We start from the raw sequence: 20,772 nt of genomic DNA on the forward strand, positions 1-20,772 counted from the left end.
AAGTTTACACAGCGTTTCCTTCGTTGAAACATGGCTTGTGACAAACCCTACTACTTTAAACACATTAGGTACTTATGTGGTCCTTTTATGTGCGCTGTTTCAAAATATCTCCAATGTCCGACAGTTCGTGAAGGCAGCAGGACAGTGAGCAGGTAGAGCCTGTCAATGAGATCCCTGGGGAGCCTGCGAGAGTCCGGGAGGTAGACTTTTGGGACAGTGTCTTAACTGCTCACGGCGTCTCTCCTGTTTATCAACTTTAAATGGGGATCACAAGGACTTTTGACCACTCTTATTCCGTACTTTCTCTACTCTTTCTACTCCGCACTCGCTGATGAGTTTGACAAACGATTCATTTTCCCTCGGTGTTCTCAGGAGGATCGTATCCAATTTCTCATAAGTGGAGCGGAGACACTGAACTCGGGGAATGTGTGTGTTTTTTTTCTTCAGCGTGTAGGTTTAAATGAGGACCGACTCTAGAAAAAGTTGATGGAGCTGTTAAAGACGTCGCTTTGGTTTCGGACCCACTTTAATTACGGAGTCATACGCGAAGGAATCAACGGTCCATTTGGGTCGGTTAATAATTAGATAGAGCTCTACACTCAAGTGAACATCTTCCTCGAGGATTATCATCGCAACTAAAGAGAAATATTACACAACTTCTTGGCACCCTGCATGATCTGTCAACATGCCGTATAACTTTCCGGCGGCAACCTGTAACCCAGCCTTTGAAGTTCAAGTCGTTGCTATTCAGCGTTTCATGTGGATTTATCCAGAAAATGTGGCGCCTACAGGACGCGCTGTGTTTATCAACTCGGGTTTGCTCTCAAAAATGTGATTGTTAGATACAGTGATCGGTGTACACTGTAATATTATATCAGTAGTTGAGTTGCGGATGAAGATCAATACACTGTTTCCAAGACCTGCCCCGCTGGGAGAGGATACAACAGTTCACCTAGAACGCAAAACACGTTCCTAAATGAGGACATTCATGTTGTGTCTGTCCTGATGAGCAGCCAATGCACACTTCAAGCTCTAACACAACACAGCGTGTCTTCACGGTGTATTTGCGCATGCAATGTTTCGCCACCCACATTAATGACACTGGATAAAAGTTCATTATAGCGTGTGTTTTTTTTTTCATCTCTGGAGACAGTTTAGTGTAAGGCTCCATGTGGGCCGCTGAGTGTTATGTATTTCTGTAACGTGTCGAGCTTGAATATTAACTCTGGTGCTGAATGGAAGTATTGGGACATTCACGCTTGAGTTACGATGGCAGTCATCCAGCTTTAAAAGTTTGGATTGTATCCGTTTCGCTGTAGTCGTCGAGGCAGAAAGAATAAACGAGACGTGTATCAATACAGATATATTTTCTCCGTTTTGTCTCTCTGCGGTGCTTGCCTGCTTTGATAAGTCCACCATGTGCAGCCGGGCACCGCCGCTGCAGCCGAGGCCATGACCGTCCCCCAGCGGCGCCTGGCCGGGCTCTGGCCGTGGCTGCTCATGGCGGCCCTGCAGGTGGTGCTGGGCCAGCCGGGCCTGGAGTCCGAGCGGCCGGCCCTCCGAGCGGTCATCATGGTGACACTGCTGAAGCAGGAGCCGACGCGGAAGCCCATCACCCTGGAAGGGGTGTTCGTGGGAGGTAGTGCCGGCAACGCGGAGGGAAAACTAATGCAGGTAAGGTGTCTGGAAAGAATGTCTTTATTGTGTGATTACACCAAAACATTCGCACTCATCATTCACCCCCCAAACATGTTCTAACAAAGGAATACTTTGAGTTTTTCCACTGGGTAGAGTTAAAGGGCTGCTGCTTGGCACCTGTTGTCTGAGTTGTTTAGTTGTCTCACAGGGCCTAAACCTTCTACCTGCTAAATGAAAAAAACGTTGATACAGGTCTTGCTCAATTACACTTAAGCAATGTTGATACATGTGAATATTTGCTCTTCCATGCTTGTATCATTTGGCATCCTTTGTGCCCTGATTTGCATTTACCTTTTGACCTTTTTTCTCTTAAACCATTTTGTCCCAGGAGATCCTTCCATTTGATCATTTTATTGTAGTAGAAGTTCTGTTGTTCTACTATCTGAACAAGTGGGCAGATAATCTTTGGGGTGACTCAATACTTTTTCTAAATGTGTATGCTGTCCTACAGTACAGTATGAAAAAGTATTGAAGTGCTTTGGGACCTCCTCAGGGCATCCACTGGACTTATCTCTATCATCACCTCTGATGGACTGTGTCAACTGCTCAGTAATAACTCAACAATCAAAATAGGCCCATGTGAAAAGCATTAATTTGGAAATTACTTTTCAAAGTACACCCTCTTGTCTTTCAGTGCACAGATCCATCAGAGGACTGAGTGTAGGCCCCACCTGTTTTTCTAACTTAAAACTCAGTTTACACAGCATCCACTTTCTGATAAAGCAAATGATGTTGACACCTGCACTTGTTGCTATATGCCATCAAAATACTGTAGTGACCATGGGTTACAGTGCGCTGGATCCTTCCAAAAGCTGCTCACAATGCCACACTCAGCTCTCAGCATGTGATGACAGAACATCTAAATTCCTTTAACAATAGTGATGACATACAACTGTTATTGAGCTTCGTTTGTATTCAGTCTACTTTTACCTAACCCTGAAAAACAGGGATTTGGTTGAGGCTGCCAACCTTTTCAAAGGTGTTGCTTTTCTAAGATGACAGCTTTGTGTTGCATTTAACTATTTATGACAGCTAATGTTCTTCCAACATTTTTAATATCAAGGTGTGATGGAAAACTGTTAAAACAGCCCAGTGAATCATGTTTGGACCCATGCGAACCTATAATTTAAGTCAAAGTGTTTTTCTTTTTTTCACCATTTAGACAGAAGCATGCTCTTACCCTGCAAATGTAAAGTATGCGGTCTATTCAGTGTGCATATTTAGGATTCAGGAGTGGATTAAAGCTCCTGCGCCATAAAGCTTCGGCTGTGTCAATTTATTTACCGTTTCCAAAGAAACGGGACGACAGATATGAGGCACTGTAGGATCTTGTCTCTCTTCACTCACCAGGTGTGGGAGGTTTTGTGAATGGCGAGCCAGATGCTGCAGTTTGCTGTAATTGATAAGGATTTACATGGCTTCTACAGAGAGAAAGCCAAGTATTAGCCATCGCTGTCGTTCCTCTCCTCTCCTCTCCTCTCCTCTCCTCTCCTCCCCAGTTAAAACTGATTTGACTTTAATGTGTCTGTGTGGCATGTTGACAACATGTTACGGATGCTTATCACAGCGCTGCAGAGATCAAAGTCACTTCCAGCTCTCTGGGATTTCCAGCTTTCTTTAGTTTTTTCCTCATAAAACCTTGCACAGATTTTTTTTGTAAAGATCCGTGGGCCAGAATATAAATCTGCTTTAGAATAAAGCAGTCAGATAAAGAGTGTGTACGTACATGAAAAGATATGAACCTCCTGTCATCAGATCTCAGCTTAGAGCTTCAGCAACATACTGCACACATAAAGGCACAGTAGCATGTGGAAGACAGAGCTTGATAAAGGTTGTAGAAATGATTTGTCTGCACAGTTGTTCGTGGCTGCTCAGCTGAAGACTCGCTGTGCTATTTTTTTCTCCTCAAACATGACTGTTTTCTTGTTTCTCTAAGTCAGACCTTTGATTGTGGTTGGTCTAAGGCTTGGAAGGTATAGTTTTGTCAGGCTCTCTCTTCCCAGGCTGTTCCCACAGTGCACAGAGGTGGTGTTATTCTGCAGGATGCTCTTTGTTGCAGCTTAGGCCTGTTCCAACAGGTCCTCATTGCCTCTGCAGGCGGCTTTATGGTCCCGCTTTATGTTCCTGTCTTCCAGTGGATGTGGGGGGATGAAGGCTGGAGAGGAGAGGTTGACTTCCAAAGATAGAACCTCTGCCTTTCTTAGTCTTTGTTCCTTTTTTTCAAATCTTAGATTACTCTCTCTCTCTCTCTCTCTCTCTCTCTCTCTCTCTCTCTCTCTCTCTCTCTCTCTCTCTCTCTCTCTCTCTCTCTCCCCTCTGTGTAAAAACTGTCCAGTCTAATAATAAATGATCATGATGACAAAACCAAATTAGTAGATGCACGTCCACCATGAAGCTTAAATCCTGCAGTGTGTACTTTAGGAGTCTCTGAAGCTACCCTACAGTTTACCCTGCATCACGCTGAAGAATGACAACCTTTTATTTTAAAAAGCCACAGTCATTACTTGTCATTAACAGGTCGCCCCCGTGAGCCACAGATTGTGATGCTCCTCTATTAAAACGGCCTCATTTTGGAGGATGATATCTAGGAAAACAACAGCTGGCATTGGAAGTTAAAGTTAAATTAGATTTAACGATTGCAAGTGTTTAGCAGCAGTGGTACAACTTTTACTGAGCTGTCATTCAGTATAGACACATATTTTGTAGCCTTTTGGAAATAGTATGCTTTATAGAGGTATGAAAGGTATTTATTTTATCCATCATCAGATCCTGTTTTGACCATGTTTGCTATTAAAACTGAATACTCAGAATAGAAGAAGTTTCCTTCACTGTATTCAAGTCATAAGACTTTGCTTTGGTACGTATCTCCCTCTGATCTATTAAACTGTGATCTCCCTGGAAGTGTGCCCTGTCCTCTGAATGAACACGTTCATTGGAACACTGGCTGGGGTCTGGCCAGCACTATTTGGACAAATACAAGTGCTGAGGAATTTTTGACTCTCTCTCCCGCTTCCAAAATGAAGCTCGCTTAATGACCAGAGGAGAAGTGCAAAGGCTTCTGGGATAACTTTGAACTTGGGAGGAATGTCAACTGTCCTCTGGCCTGTGTTGAGAGAAGGAGTCGGGAGTTTATGCTGCAGTGGGCACCGTGCCCAATTAAAGGAAGCTAAACATCATAAAAGCAGCCCTGTGTGTTCCCTGAAGGCCATCTTGAGTTTCTTTTCATCCTCGCGCTGTATTTTTGGGTCTTTGTACTTTGAAACGCTGAATTGACCTTTGAGAGCTCCCTTAAATACATCAGCTATAATTAAGGCACGCCAGGCCAATTGACTGAACACCAGTTAACTCTGCACCACTTCGCATTCTTTCGTCTCCCTCCTTAGTGTCCTGCAAGGTACCGACCTCCTCCTCCAAGACCGTCCGAGGCCGCTACTATCTGCACGTTCCCCCGGCCGGCCCTCAGAGCGGCCGTTTGGGAACGAGGGATGGGAGGGCGGAGGGGGCGCTGAGGGAGAACATCAAAGCGCGTCCAGTTCCAAACGTGAGCTGGGATGATTAAAAACCGAGACTGTTTACACTGCACTTCCCATATGGGCCCTCTCTTCCCCCTCCCTCTAGATTTCCTGTCCCTACTTCCTATCTCCCTGGATGAGATAACAGCCTGTCCAGGGCTCCTCAGGGCTCCTCACTGCTTTACATTGTTGGGGGTTGCTGCTGCTGCTGCTGCATAGTTTTGCTTTTGGACATGTGGTAAAGCATAAATATAAATCATAAATATGGGGATATTTTAAAGATTGAAGTGTGAGCAGGTGTCTGGAGCTTCAGTGTTGCATATCAACCTCTTAAACTCTGGATTCTGTGTTTTTAAACTCAAAAACATTCTCTTTCTCTCTCAGGGTCATATAAAGTCTCCGAATATTTGCATGCTACTGAATCAGCAACAAACCTTTTGGGTAATGTGTGTAATAAACCCCCACATTTGGCAAACAGATTGGCTGACTCAAGTCTGTACATCTTCAGATACGGTGACTCGCAGCGATCATGTCCAGCATGCAAAGCTCTGCCATGTCCAGCGGTATGGACACCATATGAGACTTCAACATATACAGCAGTAGAATCACGTCCCCATCGGTCCAGTCTGCCCCTCGGCGACGTTTGGCAGTTACATAAACGTATGAATGAAATTGCCATAAGCTCACAATTTCCCCTGCTTTGCCACAGCGCCTGTTAAAAAGAATGCTGACTCCTCTGTGATTAACTGCTGTTTGTGTTGAAAGGAAGGCCGTTCAGGGACAAATGTCAACCTTTTTTTTTTCTTCTTTTTTTTTTGGCCTTTATTGGATAGTAGGCAATGAAAAGGCAGACAGGAAACAAGAGGAGAGAGAGAGAGAGAGAAAGAGAGAGAGAGAGAGAGAGATGGGTATGACATGCAACAAATGTCTCTGGCTGGAATCAAACCAGGGACATGACAATTATGTGGCATGCACAGTAACCATTCAGCTAACAGGGCGCTCCAGATAAATGTCAGTTTTAAATCCAGCATATAACACAAGTAATGTTGATACAGAGATTATTCACATTCTTTTATTTGGCCAGACAAGGTTTACTCCCTCAGATCTGCTCTCAGGACGTGTTTGTCGTTTGTATTTCCACATGGTCATCAGTACAGCTTGCCTGCTATTGCATTTCTATCATCTTGTTTCTGTGTTGCCTCTGGCTCTTGCCTTGAACAGACCCCCTTGTGTGTCCAACCTATCAGACAAGCTCTGGACTAATGGTTTCTCCTGAGCAGGGATCTGACAAAGCTGCATGCCTGCAGCACAGGAAGCAGGGGCTAGTGCTGTCCTGTCCATCCTCTTCCACAAGAGATGACTGAGATGTTTCTTAGGGCACAGGGAAGAAGGGAGAGGCAGGTAGGGGGAAACATGGCAAATCTCTTAATCCTGTCGCCCCCCTCCTCTTTCTTTTTAAGTCATTAGACCAGGTCTGGAATTCTTGAGTGTGTCTGTCAGGCTCGTGTTATACAACACATTCTTTTCTACTTTTCATAGCTCTCCTCATGCAAATAACCAGGCGAGGTCTCTGTTACTTCAGTATTCACTGTCACTCAACCCTCATCTATTTGTGCAACAAAAAAAGAAAAAAAGAAGAGGGCCACATACTTAATTCCACATTTTTTTGTAGCACACCCATGTAGAGCATACAAGCACACACACGCTAAGCACACACTCACACACAATGCAGTATGGTAAAGGCATTACTACTGGACTTATCCTTGAACCGGCCCACAGACAGGGCGAGCTGGAGGCGATAGAAGAGGGAAAAAAAGGGAAGAGAGAACATCAGAGCAGAAACAATTAAGGCTGGGAGATAAAACGATAACAATAATTATCTTAATATCATTTTCCTCAGTTGAATTATAACAAACATATAACAGATAGAAATAAAATATAATATAAATAATATATAACAAATATTTGATATGTTTGAACTGAGAGGCTAGGTTGGCTCAAAGCGGCTACAGGGAGCTGGCTAACTGCAGCAGCTAACAAATAAGTTTTCATGGTGCAGAGCTGCGCTTCTAATTCACTGAACCTCACCTCCACCATGACAAATAAACTACATTTAAGCTATTACAGGTAGTATTATCACTAAAGTGGGCAGAGGAGTAGCTAAACTTTAGACACATCAAGAAAGAGAGCAGGAGAGTGAGGACGCATCGCTAACCGCTAAGCTAAAGTAGCTAGCGGATCTGAATAGCATGTAAACCCTGCAACTGCGGGTTAGCAAGAAAGTTGCTAAAAAAAGGAGAGAACTATGAGTGCTTGAGCAGATTAAGTGTTTGTTTGAATGTACAACAGGAAGTTAGCTGCAGTAATGTAGAATATTACAAAATGAACTCATTTGAGAGAATGTCAAAACTATCACGTATATATGCTTAGCTCAGCAACTTTCTGCAGGCTGTATTGTGTTATTTCCATTAGTATAATTGCAGTTTGAGCCATCTTACATGTGTACTGTATCACACTGCAGCACTTTTAATGTGTTTTTCTATTAAGGTATTTATTTTCTTGAGAAAAAAAAGGACTGAAAAGGGTTTTATTTCATTTTTACTCATGCATATTTAGATGTTGAAAAAGATTTTAATGTTACAGTTTTGAATGCCCTACCTCAGATTGTGAAATGTTCCCGTTTGGCAATTTTTTGTCATATCCTCACCATAAAGAACAGTTTAAAACTCACAGTTAACACATCTGTTTTCTTCAACTTTCACTCAGCAGCAAAAATGGGCCTTTAAAAACCAGAATGAAGTAATAATCTGGCGTTTATTGTGATAATTATCTATATCAACTGATATGAACATTGTTATCGTGATAACATTTTGGACCATATCGCCCAGCCCTAGAAACAAACAGCATTACCAAATCTCACATTGTCCGCCTGCACCACTGTGTATGTGTGCCTCCACTTAATTGATCTCAGACGGTGGAAGCGATGGAAAAACATGTGCGTACACGCATAAATACACACTTAAATTAAATGTTAATGATAGAGGCTTTGTCTGACTCCTTCTTTTAGAGCGGTTTTATCGTCAGTCCCTCTGAGAAACCACCAGGACGCTGAAGGAGTAGCAAATGTACGCAGCGCTTTTAAGTTGCTCCATTATGTGGCCACGCATGCATCACAATAGAGAGGAGTGAGTCACCGCTGAAGTACTGCTATAAAAGAGCACATGCATGCACTCACACATATATAATATATTCCTTTGATGGCACCGTACCTGACCTATGGCCAGGCAGGGCCCAGGGTGTTTTCAGGGTGAGTGGAATTCAATTATGTCAAATGTCCGGGGTTAAACTGTTGGGAATACCTCTGCATTTTTGCATTCCCAGTGAGATGGGTATCCTGCGCGACCTTTCTGAATTTGTCCTGACAGTTCATGTCAAGTGAAGCACCTGTCTCTTTCCAGTTGAAACCGATCCACTGGGAGTACAGAGGAAAGCCCGCTGATCCATCGAGGGTGTGGAGGCCAAGCTATCCCTTCCCCGGGGATCAAGGCCACATTTATAGAGATTTAGAAAGAACTGTGTTGCGACAGATGACAATAACACCATACGGCAGGAGGATTCCTACACTACCGGTGGGAAACTTGGCTGTGTCTGCTTTGTAACCCCCCCCCCCCCCACTGCCAGGTGAAAGGTTGTGATCGCTGGGATGGGTTCACCAGAAGATAGTTTTATACCCTTCCCTAAGGTTTAACCATTAATACAACTTATGAATGAATAAAGTTTTTATTATTGCATCATGCATATAACTCTGCTTAACCTTCGTGGGTTTACAAGACATCACAAACTCATATAAGCCAGATCCAGAATGCTGCACGGACATTTTCAAACAGTACTACCAAAAAAATAATGTGATGTATAATACTTCAGAAATCAGAATAGATAGAATAATCCATCTCGCCTTCTCTTCCAGGCTTTAAAAAATTATCCACGTTTCGATCATCTGTACACCAGATTACTGCAGAGTTTTGCAGAGCCATTTTAATGGAAAATCATAGCATGTCCACTTCAAAAGAAACTAGGACTCACTTTTCACTGACTCACGCAGCTCACTCAAGCTGTTTTCTCCTTAAAGATCCTTCTGAATCTGCAAACCTCAGCGGACAGAGAAAGAAAAGCAATACTGAAGCTCAACTTTGCGATAGAAGATCTTTGGCTTCTAGCTAAGAAAGATTAAACATATGATTCAGAGCCAGACTTTTCATAAACTTGAGCTGAAGCTTATTTTTAATGGCGTTATTACACCTAAAGATATAAAGCACGTCACCCATAAAAGATTGAGTATATTCGATGTAGAGTTTGTGGAAAGGTGATTCGGTTTCTATCATTTGGGACCTCTTTTGTGTTTGCTGTCATATTATTATGCGGGTTCTGTTAATTTCATCCAAATGACTTCACAGATAATGTAAGTTATCACAAAGTCTCTCGCTAATAACTTGTGCCCCGCCTGCGGAGGCGAGCGCAGCCCTCTCCGCTCCGGCCGACATCAAAGGCTCCGAAAGCCTCTCTGCAGTTTTTCATCTCTCTGCTTGTCTCGCTCTCCCTCTTTTTCTCCCACAGTGCAACTCGGAATTCTTCCTCCTCACCTCCTCTCCCTCTAAAACCAGCCCTCTCTTGTTTCTTGACAGCTCTTTAAAATGGTTGTAATTCATTGCGTGCGCTTTAGTTTCAAGGACAAAAATGGCTACATGTACTCAAAAGGCAGGAAGCGCTTAGTTTGCTGAGAGGCTGGAGGAAAAGAGTCATCACCATACCACAGATAAATGCTCTCTGACAAACTCCCTCCCCTCTCTGTGGCTCCCTGTGGCTCCTTCACTCACTCTTTGAGACATTTCTTTCTTTCTTTTTTTTTTTTTGTACTTTGGCTTTGTGCTTGCCGCTTTTTGGCAAAATATAGCAATAAGACCTCCCAGCAATGTCATTTCATGCAATGTTGCTTGGTTCTCGACAAGCTGAAAACTATTTGCACTACATGTTTACGACTGACAAATTAGCGTCAGAGCTGCGGAGTGAACTGATAAAAAAAGCAGAATGTGCAGCAAGAACAGAGCAAGTCTTCTGAGTGGAAACAAATTCTCTACTTTTCTGCTTGAACGCTTGGCTCAACGATCCGCAAGAGGAAGAGCTTTCACCTGTGTGACGGTCTGATTCTTTATGTATGTGTGCACAAGCATGAGTGAGTCTTTGTGTGTGTGTGTGTGTGTGTGTGTGTGTGTGTGTGTGTGTGTGTGTGTGTGTGTGTGTGTGTGTGTGTGTGTGTGTGTGTGTGTGTGTGTGTGTGTGTGTGTGTGTGTGTGTGTGTGTGTGTGTGTGTGTGTGTGTGTGTGTGTCTGAAGGCGGAGCTCCCATACTGAGATCATTTACCAAACTCTATTAAGCGGGATCAAAGTGACTTAGATCTTTCAGTGCTGCATGACTACAAAAGCCATATTGTAACCCCAGATCCAGGGAGATAACACCGCTGACAAAAAATGCTTTATGTCTCCAAAAGTCACATGGTCACCTCCAAACAACAAACAGCATGTCCCGTTTTTGACCCTTTTTTTTTTTTTGGTGCCCTCTTCCCAAAAAAGGCTTCAGTGTTAGTCGCTGTAATGGCGTTCATACTTCACAACTTGATTCAGGGTTTGATTTATTGAATTAGAAAAGCTAAATGCAAAGTCGTATTTGACTATGCCACACTTCTTACAGTCATTAAGTCTCGTGGCAAAAAATAAACAGCTCAAAAGGGCTTGGAGGCATTAAAATCTTGAAATATTTTTTAAGCTTTAAAATCTGTCCACTATTGCCTTGCAGTGCTGTAATTCACACTTTAACACTAATTAAAGCCAAATACCACCCATTGTGGTTGTATGAACCATGCGTTAGGTAGGTGTAGCAGCTAACAAGTAAAACAGGGATAATCTGCACAGTACAGGTCAATGTATACATTTTTAAGAGGGACATTGCTTTCACATTCATCTGCTAAAAAAAAAGTTTCTCTGTGTTCACCGCCAAACTCAGTTTAAGGCACGTCCCCATTGAACGAGCATAATTTGTGACATCACAACTAGTCTGAATGGTCCAGTATGAAACTGAAATGAAGTGGAAACTTGAAGCCTCCAGTGCACAAACACTGAGAATGGACCTTTCAGTACCGTTAGAGATATTTTGAAATAAAATACGAACAATTGCATCTTCGCAGATTCTGTATTTATCAATGACAGAAAAGAAGTACATGAAATTTTAAGGATTTTTTAAAACGTGTTTATGTGTTAAAAGTTGCCTGTAGGGATCTTTAAGGTTTCGGTAACAGTTGGTCTGGTGTTACTCTTGGTTATCGGTGATAACAGCAAGTATGGTGTAAAAGTACACATCCTTGAATATCTTGTTTGTATGTAGGGGATTTGCATGGGAATGAGGGACAAAAAAAAGGCCAGCCATGAATAGTAAAACGTGGTTTGATTTAGTGAAAATCTTGTTCTTATTCTGGAAAAACTGGCAAAAAGGAGCTGGATTAGCAGCATCACGCGAGAATACATCTTATGTGCTTGTGTTTAAACCCCCAGTGGTTCAGACCAGTCGGCATCCGATGAGGATTCTCGTGTGGTCTCTTGAATCCAGCTGCCTCACAAGGTGAAACAGTGATAGACAGATGTTTCATCCAATCACTTGCCAAGTGTTTTTTGAAAGCGCCTGCGCCTTTTATAAACAGTTTCCAAGGACAACTTCTCAGATGGTCCTGTGTAACAAACCATCTGGCGCGTCAGGTTAGTGAAGGTTTTTGTCCAGGAAAGGCTCAATACTGTGTTTTTCAGAGAATGTTGTATCGTACTCATGGGAACATGTGGTGTATCTCAATATTAAACTCTATAAATGGAAAAATACTTTGTCGTTTACTTTTTGGCTTGAGAAATCACTGTGTTTTTGCCCTTTGCAGCTGCTTGCCTGTTCCTAATGACTGCTGTTGGAGCAGGAGGTGAATAATTGTTCTCTGTGAACATGGCTGATCATCATACATCCAGTCACATGCCTGCCAGCATGATAGATGGCTGTTCTCTCAGTCGGACCAAATGAAAAGTGCATGCTTCTGAATTAGACAAGGGGTTAGTATGTCTGCCAGACAAGTGTGTTTCACTGATGTGTTTGTCTCTGCTCACCTGCAGGGAGAGTTTCCCTCTTCCCCTTCAGGGATTATTTTGTTGGAAATGCACACTCAGAGAAAAAGTCACATGTGCCTTGCTGAGAGAATTTCCTTGATGAGCTGTCACATGGCCCCAGCCGCCAAATGCTCACACGCTCGCTCACAAATTATTTCACATCGTTTTACCGTCCACTGCCGTCAGGAGGACCACTTGAGCCTGCCTCTACTTGATCAATTTTCTTTTCCACCGTGAATGATTGTTTATTGATAGCACATCAAGTTTTTGTTGTTCAGGTCTGTTTGGGTCGACCACATTTTGGTACTCTTGTGTCTTTTCGGATCAGGTCTAACTGTGCTTGGGCCCCCATTGGATCTCTTGGGGTCTGTCTGGTTTTTTAAAATTATTTCATGCACTTCAGCTTTTTGTAGGTTTTCTACACGATGCATGCAGACCAGAAGACCTGTAATGATCGGGGCATCCTTAAACTTAGTGTAGGACAAGTGCCAAAATGAGCATGACTGAGAGACCAGTGGATTCTTCATCAAAGCTGGCAACTGATTTAATCACTGATCAAGTTACTCCGCTGCAATAATATACTGCAGATTTACAAGGGCCATGATCTGAATGTCAGTCAAGTATTTGACTGACTCCATGGTTTAAAGCCACCCATAATCGTTAATGGCCAATCAAGGAGACCCCATTATTAACCAGCTAGCTGGCAGTCACCTCAGTCATTTGAGGTGACATTGATTGCCACCGTCTCTATCTCAATAGTCTTTTTGTTGTTGTTATTTGGCACTTATTTTTGGCCATGCCATGAAATATTAGGGTGCAGCCTAATTGTCATTTTTCTTGACCTCCCACCAATGTTGGTGCCATATGGCTTAAGTCAAACCCCCAAAAAAACCTTCCATATTACCCAATCAGGCTAATGATTGACAGTGTGGTGTGCTCAAATCTAATATCCATTCAGCACTGTGACACTGCATGCTTATTATAACAATGCTTTTAAAGGCTTTATAGCCATTGTAAGGCCATTTTAGAACTCTATACCGTTGGCTGCAAACACTTGGCCGCTCCCTTCAAGTGTGTGATAACAGTACTGCCCCCAGCCGTTTATTAGCGCAGGTGGAATAACTGATTCAGCACAGCCATGCAGTGACCTTGTTGCACGCTCCAAAAACAACTAAAAACAAACTCGACTGTTCCTGGTGTACTGTCCAACAGGCATCAGGAGAGGACCGCATATCCAAGAGACCCATTCCCATTGGCCATGACCTCCTGACTGGCTGCTCCTAATTAGAAGCAGTCCCTCACAGTGCCCCGTTCTCTTGTCCAAAGAAAATACCTTGGCACCCAACAGGAATGCTGACAGACTGCTGTTTAGGGTGCTCCGAGAGAGGCAGGAGAGCTTGGACAGTCACTGACTCCCCTCACTCCCGTTTAACCCTCTGGAGTGCCATTAATACACAAGCGAAGATGTTCAGCCAACACTAACAGCATTAACGTTAGTCAGCAACGGAAACACAAATGATCTCATTGTTGAACTCACTAAGAATATGCGTTACTATCTTGGCGTTTTCATGCCAGTGTCGGTGCCTGTGTTGGTTTTCCACATGGAATTCAGATTATTCTCTTGAAATGGCCTTGACCACAGACTGGGACTTTGTAGGAAAGTGATAGAGCTGGCGGAGTATCATCTACATCTGGGTTACATAACCTGTGTATTTACATTTACTCCAACATTAGGCTTCCTGCAGCCTGGAAGTTAAAAAAACAGATCCTCTTTTCCAGTGTCGACTGCCCCTCGGCACGCAGTGGTTGACTGAAATCAGGTGGGCGGATCAAAAGGCAGTCTGTATTTGAAAGAACAGGGCCATGATGTCTCATCAGGGCCGTTCACCTGATAACCTCCTCTGTGGGAGCCGCTCCAAAGCAGTTAAAAAAAAGGCATGTTTTTAGGGCTATATAGACTCATATCGCCTCCTTTTTTTTAACTTCGAGATGGTCCACTGGTGATCAGAGCTGCCAATCCTCATTCCCTCTGCTATTTAAACCCCCAGATTGTTGTGCGGGAGTGGAGTGGAGCATGGTGTTGCTCTTTGTTCTGGGCCCTAGGTTAGGGTTAGCACAGCATTACACCACAGCAGCCCTGCAAGGCCAGTTCTAAAAGACTAAAGCAGAGCTGTGTGTGGTTTGGTGTTTGGTCTGCTCTCTCTGAGATTAGAGCAGCAGGTTGGCAGAGGATTGGGTAATGACATGTCTACCACTCTCAAGTCCTTGGCCTGTCTGGGACTGCGGGGCTACTTGAAAGCAAGAGGCAAGCGCACACACCTACACATAAGCTTAGTGCTTCTTCTGCTACCAGGGTAAATTTGACCATGAAGAATCACCAAGACAGACTAACATTGTGGTAACAAACAACATAACATTTATAATCTCCGCCAGATGAGTTGTGACACGGTCTGCCACTAATAGTCGATGACACACAGATGACTAAATGTTTTTCTTATGACACTGAGTCAAAATCACGTTTTCCAGAGCATTACATCTTTGTCAATATATATAATAAAATGAAAATAAACCAGTGGAACATTGGAGAAATTGTGCATAGGCCAATAACAAGCTGCTATAAATAACATCATGATGGCAGTACCAGTACTAAAAGTTGTATAGTGAGAATAATAATGAATATTGGCGCTGATTCATTTGGAAGATTGCTCATAGCTTTTATCTTCTCCCTTTTATACTCCATTAACAGTGGTATTCAATTAGTGTTTGTCCTTTTTACGCATTCTTTCCATTTTACACACGTTCGTTTGTACATGCTTGGAATGTTCCCCTGGAGAGGATTTAGTGTTTTCCGTATCTGTGTATTCACAGCACTTGACACTAGAAATGAATGCATGTTAGCAGTCACACATTTGTGATAGATTTCATACCACATCTGATCCGTCACCATCAAAAATCTCAACAAAAATGCCAACGATCCGACATCACAATGTCAGGATTATATCCCTAAATTCTAGAAATGTGTTTGCGTCAGATGAAATTTGTAACTTGGCGGCTTTTCAAAGCAGCTAGATAGGACTGATTTTTTAAAGGACTGTTTACATCCCACAGTATTTTATGAAGACGAAGTCCTGTTGAGTGCTCATTACAACACTCTCCTATATGAGTCAACAGCATGTTTATGAAGCGCCGGTCTAAACCCAAGAGTCGGCAGTGGAGCCAAGTGTCCCAGTGTGCAAGCTATGCCAGATCTATCTGAGAAGAGGGAAGAAAGGAGGGAGGGTTAAACTTGAGAGAGAGAGAGAGAGAGAGAGAGAGAGAGAGAGAGAGAGAGAGAGAGAGAGAGAGAGAGAGGGAGAGAGAGAGGGAGAGAGGGAGAGAGAGAGAGAGAGAGAGAGAGAGAGAGAGAGAGGAGAGAGAGAGAGAGAGAGAGGGGTTGGGGGGGGCAGAGTGTCTACTGCAGTTCTCTGACCTACCTCCATGCCACTGACTTCCACTGTTTGCCCACTCTGTTAACTATTACCAAAAGGCTGTGTACCTTGGCTGCAGCCCAACGCTCTTACACATACTGTGGCCCATTATCAAAGGAGACCTGCACTACAAGCCCTGGAGTCCTTCCAAAAGGCCACAGCCACAGTTTGTGCTTCAAGACCTATCCCAGCACTGCAGCACTATCTGAGCACTCCCCATCGCTCGCTCACTTCTCTCTCTCTCTCTCTCTCTCTCTCTCTCTCTCTCTCTCTCTCTCTCTCTCTCTCTCTCTCTCTCTCTCTCTCTCTCTCTCTCTCTCTCTCTCTACCTCCTCCCATTCCCTCTTTTTTCCTAATCCCCTTGCTTGAACATGCACATGTTGGCTAAACTGTTCTTGGCAGGTACCTCACCCACTCACACTTATTTTTATTATCCCTTTCATGTGTGCATTCATTTTCCTTGGTGTGGTTACAGTACAAATACATTGAAAATACTGAACATTTCAGAAAGTTAACTCACTCACAACATGTGAAATAACAGTTTGGAAAGATGATACGATCTGCAGTTGGCATAATTTAAAGTATCATTCTGCTACTCTCGTGCAGTGTCACAGTGTTTATAAAGTTATAGCAGCATTGCAAGAGTCTTTATTGATTGTCATGTTTATTCTGGAGTTGGAAACTCAATTTTTGACATGGTTGAATCTTTTGGCTGTAGCACCAACCAGGGCTGACAGTTATTTATTATCAATTTATTCAGTATTGAAAAGTTTTGAAATGACACAGAGAAGAAGAAGCTGTCGTACCACTGCTATTTATTTTTGCTCTAATTTGCTAACATGCATGTTATTTTAACTTGAATCACAAGTTAACAGACTTAATGCTCATCTCACTTGGACATCTCTTACTCTGTTGGTGCAGGCTTAAAATGAAATGTATGAAGTTTGTTCAGTCAGTCACTCAAACCAGCTTAGTGTATTCATGAGTGTGTTTCTCTCCTTAATGTAGAATGAAGTGACAGTGCAGACTCAGGGGAGGACAGAGAGAGAGAGAGAGAGAGAGAGAGTTTCAAGTAATGGAAATATCAGTCAGCACAACATAACATAACAAATTCAGACACAGACTTGGATCATATTCTCTCTCTCTCGCTCTCTCTCTCTCTCTCTCTCTCTCTCTCTCTCTCTCTCTCTCTCTCTCTCTCTCTCTCTCTCTCTCTCTCTCTCTCTCTCTCTCCCTCCCATTCTTTACATGAGTATCCGAAGTTAATTTATTCACACCAGTTCAGTGTATATCATAAGTCTGTTGCTCTCCTTAGTGTAAGGTAAAGTGACATTGCAGACTCGGGGAGGACAGAAAGAGACTTAATATGCTAATATATATAGTGCAATATAAACTGAGCTTTATAGTGAAAATGTTAGGAGGAGCAGGTGGACCCAAATGCAGGAGACCGTGGGCAGAGCAAGGCTGAACTTATTTATTTACACTTGAGTGCAGGCAGAGCTTAACCGAACTGAACAGAGCAGAACAAACAGAGCAGAACAAAGGTTCCAACAACACTGAACTGAAAACCAGGACTTCAACACAAACTAAACTGAGGGGATGAGGTGCAGGTGGAACAAGAAAACAGGAAAAGAGCTGATAGGATGAGGAAGACACAAGGAGCAGAGCAGGGCTAGTGAGACTAAGTCTACAAGTCATGAAAAGATGTAATCAATCTGAATGAGTTAGACAAATGATTCCAGTCTGATGGTGCTTTAAACTTAAAAGCTCAATTTAATTTCTTTAAAGATTCTAGCCACAATTTTAAAAAAGGCTGTTGAGTGTGTCTAAGTCAATATGATGGTCTGAATGTAACTAAAAGCTGCCTAAAGGATAGTTAAAGTAAATGCATTAATAAGCATGTCTCCTATAGTGCAGTGCTAGTCATTTCAGTGTGTTGTACATTTTATTTTATTTTTTTCAAAAAAATCAATATGAATATGAAAAGAAAATACAGAATCAATACAAATTCCAAGGTGAATGTATCAACTTTAATAAGTGGAGACCCATCAGTAAAATAAATGTCAGCATGTGAATGATTAGGATTAAAACTTTTAACACTTTTGCTTGTTTAATATGAGCTTGTTATTTAAACACATCACTTCTGATTGCCGAGAACTTTGAATTTTAGTTATATTGGATTCAGATATAACTGTGTCATCTGCATATAACTGGACAAAACAATTAGAACACATTTTGGGGGAAATATTTATGGTAGATCCTTGCCGTTCACCCTTTTCAACACTTAAATAATATGATTGATTGTGATGAAAAGAAACATACTGATGACAGTTGTGGAGGTAAGAAATAACCCAAAATAATGCTTATAGAGAGACACCAACAGCATAAAGTTTATTAAGAAGATAATGGTCAACTAAATGGAAAGCCTTGCATCTGTTAATTGACCTTTTTCTAAAGATGAGAATACATCATTGGAACATTTTACAAAGGCTATAGTAGTATAGAAACCAGAACAAAAAGCAGACTTGGCATTTAGGTATGTTATAATCAAGACACACTGCCTGACCTTGGTCTTATACCTCCATTTCTTTAATTCTGCTTCATTCTTTGACCACTTGCAGGCTATTATTCGCTTTTCTCTTGCATTCCCTCTGTCCAGATCTATGAGACCGCATGTATAGATATTTCCTTTATTGTGTGTGTGTGTGTGTGTGTGTGTGTGTGTGTGTGTGTGTGTGTGTGTGTGTGTGTGTGTGTGTGTGTGTGTGTGTGTGTGTGTGTGTGTGTGTGTGTGTGTGTGTGTGTGTGTGTGTGTGTGTGTGTGTGGGGCTGGAATATTCTTATGGATGGGTATGTTCTCACTGAGTTTCTGCCATGTTTAGACGCTACTATTAGTGCTACTTATACTAAATGTGTGAAGGACTGCACACATGCCCAGGTGAATGCATAATACATGTATGCTTGTGGGTGTATTATTTCTAGGTCTATTAAATGTGATCTGGTGATTCTCAATGTTGATTCAGAGTTTACCAGTTAACAGATGTTGCTGTTGTTATCACCTGTTTTATAGTTGCTGATGGTGCTGCCTCTTTAAGGCTGCATTGTAGTTCTTACATTTGAATTGGTTGTCAAGTTGTGAACTTACCAGGAATCACAAGGACGGATCCAGGCCACCATATTCATATCCATTAGACAACACATGACTGAGCTCAGCTTAATTTCCATTAACCCCAGGGGGCTTGTTATCCCACATAAAAGGACCCCTATTTTAGAGTTTTTGCATCAGAAAATTGTTGACTTTGCTGTGGCCCAGAAAACACATCTCCACCATAAAGATGCTTGTTGTTTTACAAATTAGTTTGATCACCTTATTACTTGTTCATCTGCTCCACAGGTGTGATGGTAGTTTGTAAGCGTAAGATTAAATTCGATTTTCCAAGTTTCCTGGATGGACACAGATGGGCCGGTTGCTATTGTTAGCAGATTGGGTCAGATGGAAAGAACATTGCATTGATTTCTGCCTATGCTCCTAACAATTTTCATGTTGGTTTCTATGACCTATGAACCAAAATACTTCTGGATGTCACAGGTTTCCATATGGTTTCATGTACAGATTTGAATGCAATATGGGACAGTAACATTAATAGAATGGCTGGAGTTCAGTAAGGGTTCAGGCTCTGTCTGAAGCAACACCACACTGTATGTACCAGTCTGAAATACGTACTAAAGTATGCTTCTCTCAATGCTACTTTACAATTAAGTTATAGTGACTCTGTTTTCAGGCATCATACACCAAAATAAATTTACCATAGTGCAAAAAAAACAACCCATTCTGAGAACAGATGTAGTTCAGCTCATAAATGTTTTATACCAATCTTTTTATATCACATTGTAATATGTGATCCAAATATAAAGAAAAGTTTCCCCACAGACGACTGGAACCCGCTATCACTATCAAATTGTGATTGTGAATCATGATTTTATCATTTAGCCTATTTTGTTCGTCAGTTATTCTGAGATAACAACATATTGCTATTTTAAGATATCAAACATTATGACAAATGATTTCAACAGTCTTTGAGTAAGTTTGATCAACTAATCGGATTTTACATCTATCAATGACTGATTTCAAAGTCAAATGACTAAGTAATGTGAAAACTCACTTGGGTGGAATCTTTATCTACATCAGCACAATTAGATGTTGGCAAAGCTGTGAAATTTGCTTTTACTAGATGTTGAGATATGTGGGTCATGATCACAAGAAAGCCATTTTATGTGGAAGTGATTATATAATTGTATCATTAAATAGGGCCTGTGAGAACCAGAAAATCCCAATGAGTTATTTTAAGACGGGGAGATGTTGTTGATACACAACACAAACACCTAAAGCAAGCCTATTTTCTGGTTATGTAACTATATAATAATAATAATAATGTAATGAGAATAAACTTCACCGATAACCTGAGTTTGGATCATTAGTGGACATTTCTACCCAGATCTGTGACCTGTATGAGATCATTACAAATCATGCTTTGTCTCGACATTGCTGTGCACAACCTCGTGTCATATAATTTAGTATGCATGCTTCAAATAAAGGTTCTTGCATACAGTGCAGTATAGTATTCCAAATTTTATAAAAGAAATTGTAGTCTCTTTGATTTTGGTGCCAATCTGTCACAAGTGATTCATCCAAAGTTCCAAGTATTGAATAATGTAGGGCACATGTGACCCAAATATCATAATGTGGTCAACCAGATTAAGAATGTCATGTATTTGTTACGCCCCCTGTTGGTTGGCACCAATGGTACTTCCATAATATCCGTTCTTTTGGTCTAAAATAGAAATTTGACCATGGAATGAGAATCTATTCTGTGTCATTTTTGTATTTATTGTTCGGATTTT

At 41.9% G+C, this 20,772-nt stretch overlaps 1 protein-coding gene across 4 annotated transcripts in view; it reads left to right on the plus strand.

The window, feature by feature from the left end:
- LOC133994141 (E3 ubiquitin-protein ligase RNF43) overlaps positions 1-20,772 on the plus strand; it is a 93,413-nt gene that overhangs the window by 1,360 nt on the left and 71,281 nt on the right. For all 4 annotated transcript variants that reach the window (XM_062433355.1, XM_062433356.1, XM_062433357.1 and 1 more), the window contains exon 2: positions 125-1,674. In XM_062433355.1, coding sequence (XP_062289339.1) covers positions 1,453-1,674 — 222 coding nt within the window. In that variant the 5' untranslated portion in view covers positions 125-1,452. The remainder of the gene's footprint in view (positions 1-124; positions 1,675-20,772) is intronic.

Source organism: Scomber scombrus, chromosome 14, assembly GCF_963691925.1.
Source record: "Scomber scombrus chromosome 14, fScoSco1.1, whole genome shotgun sequence".
Classification (NCBI taxonomy): Eukaryota; Metazoa; Chordata; class Actinopteri; order Scombriformes; family Scombridae; genus Scomber; species Scomber scombrus.